The sequence below is a fragment of the Vigna unguiculata genome, chromosome 7 (genome assembly GCF_037176805.1).
Source record: "Vigna unguiculata cultivar grain cowpea cultivar isolate G323 ecotype 2 chromosome 7, ASM3717680v1, whole genome shotgun sequence".
In the NCBI taxonomy this organism is placed as follows: domain Eukaryota; kingdom Viridiplantae; phylum Streptophyta; class Magnoliopsida; order Fabales; family Fabaceae; genus Vigna; species Vigna unguiculata.
The window spans coordinates 11,733,647-11,735,579 of NC_140798.1; the positions used below are offsets into that span (position 1 = coordinate 11,733,647).

The 1,933-nt window shown below is 32.3% G+C and overlaps 1 protein-coding gene across 1 annotated transcript; it reads right to left on the minus strand.

Moving 5' to 3' along the window:
- Nucleotides 1-939: 939 nt before the first annotated feature.
- Nucleotides 940-1,688, minus strand: LOC114192613 (uncharacterized). The gene has a single exon (XM_028082393.2). It carries the CDS (start codon nt 1,576-1,578, stop codon nt 1,156-1,158), a length of 423 nt encoding a protein of 140 aa, XP_027938194.1. The 5' UTR covers nt 1,579-1,688; the 3' UTR covers nt 940-1,155.
- Nucleotides 1,689-1,933: the final 245 nt, after the last annotated feature.

Here is a 1,933-nt window from a genome sequence, read left to right on the forward strand (position 1 = left end):
TAAGTTTACTATTTTCCGGCAAACATCGCCTTAGTTTCATTTATCAATGATGATAACACAGATGCAATGCAAACCTGTTATCCGTAATTAATTAATTCACTTATCATTATCCGTTCTTCGTTGTTCCAAATCACAAATAAGTTATAACGCATCATTTATCATTAATTGAAACCCGTTAAAAATTATAAAATAGCATATAGTTGACTCATGAATTTTAGCAATATAATGTTATAATTTTCAGTAAACTTCAACGGATACTAAAAACAGGTTAAAGACAAGTCAGAGCCACCTTAAGGTTCAAGTAAATAAAAAAGTTAAATAAGTTTTTTGTCGTAAATTTTGAAATTAGTCTATTTCGAAACTTTGGACCAATTTAGTATTTCATTTTTTGAAATACGTAAATTTAGTCCTTTTAATTAATTTTGTTAGGTTTATTTGATGTTTCGTACGTATTTCAAGATTGTATCTGAGTTATTTATAGTGTTTGATACATTTTTGCTTTAATTTTAAGTCAAATTCTATCATGAAACATGTTTGAAATGTCAAATAAACTTAACAAAATTTGATTAAAAGGACAAAATCCAAGTATTTCGAAAAATGAAAGAGTAAATATTAGTCCAAAGTTTCAAAATGGACTAATTCCAAAATTAACTGAAAGTTAAGGGACCAAGACCATATTTAATCCTAAATAAAACTCTTACAAGAAGAAAAAACCTAATATTCCTAAAATAAACATCAAAATATTTTTTTATACTAATTATTTTAGACTTTCAAGAAAAAATATCTAGAAAAATATCTTATTTTTAAAAGTGGTTTTAAATATCTCAAACCCTTAAATCATTTTCAGTGACTACATTGTCAATGAAGTAGAGCTGGCTTCCAAAATGGAAGAGCTCGGAAAAGAAAAACGTATGCAAGAGAAGCCAAGAAACTAGAAGATAAACTCCAAACAAAATCTTTTAAAACATACAAATAAAAAAATATATATACAGATAGATGGAGACATTACCCTAAACATCAATTCCCTACTCACATTCACAAAACCAACTCAAAAAAAAAAAAAAAACGAAAAGAAAAATAATAATGCACATAAACGGAATTTGGCGGTTGAATTGAAAATTGAAACCTTAAATTAACGAGAATAATGTATGGAAGTCAAGATTTTGTTTGGAGAACATCTACACTAGCGCTGCAAGACAAGAACCTACGGAAAATTTTAAAGAAAGCCGCGCATGAGATTTCCCTCATTTTTCTCCAAACCAAACACTTCCTTCTCCTCACAAACCCATTACCCTTGTGATGAGACCTTCCCTTCACTCTCTCCTTAACTTTTCCGAAACATTTCTGGGTTTTTTCCGGCACCGTCTCTTTCCTCGAAAATTTGTAGCTTCGTAGGTACATTTGTCTGCACGAGACGCTGTCCACCACCCTGGGGTGCCCACACACGTGCGAACCCCTTCTACGCACAAACTCCGCGTCCGATTCCGGCCACTTGTAGAGATTCACGTACGTCGCACGCACCGGCACACGTGGATCACGTGCGTCGCTTACACAGTTTGATATGCACACAGAACTCATCTTCTTCTTCCTTTTCAATTCCTTAAGGATGAAAAATGAAAAGGAAAGATGGTGAAGTGTGTGTGGGGGAAGAGGGGCCGTTGATTTTATAGTGGGTTATTTGTGTCATGTGTGATGATTTGCAATCACTATGTTTTTGTGAATGAGTTTCATTAATTGAATGGTGTTAGGCGAGGGTTAGATCGCCTAAAGAAAATTACATCGCAATATGACAAAGGTAAGTTAGGCGACTTTTCTTTTCAAAGTTCTTTTTTACCAGAGAAAAATAAAAGAAAATTGAAAAACTTTATTTTTTAAGTTAAAATTAGTTTAGTTTATTTTTATTGGAAGGACTTAACGAAATTGGTTGTTCAAA

Excerpts from the sequence above, each read along its gene's own strand:
- LOC114192613 (XM_028082393.2), bottom strand. The coding sequence starts at position 1,578 with ATGAGTTCTGTGTGCATATCAAACTGTGTAAGCGACGCACGTGATCCA.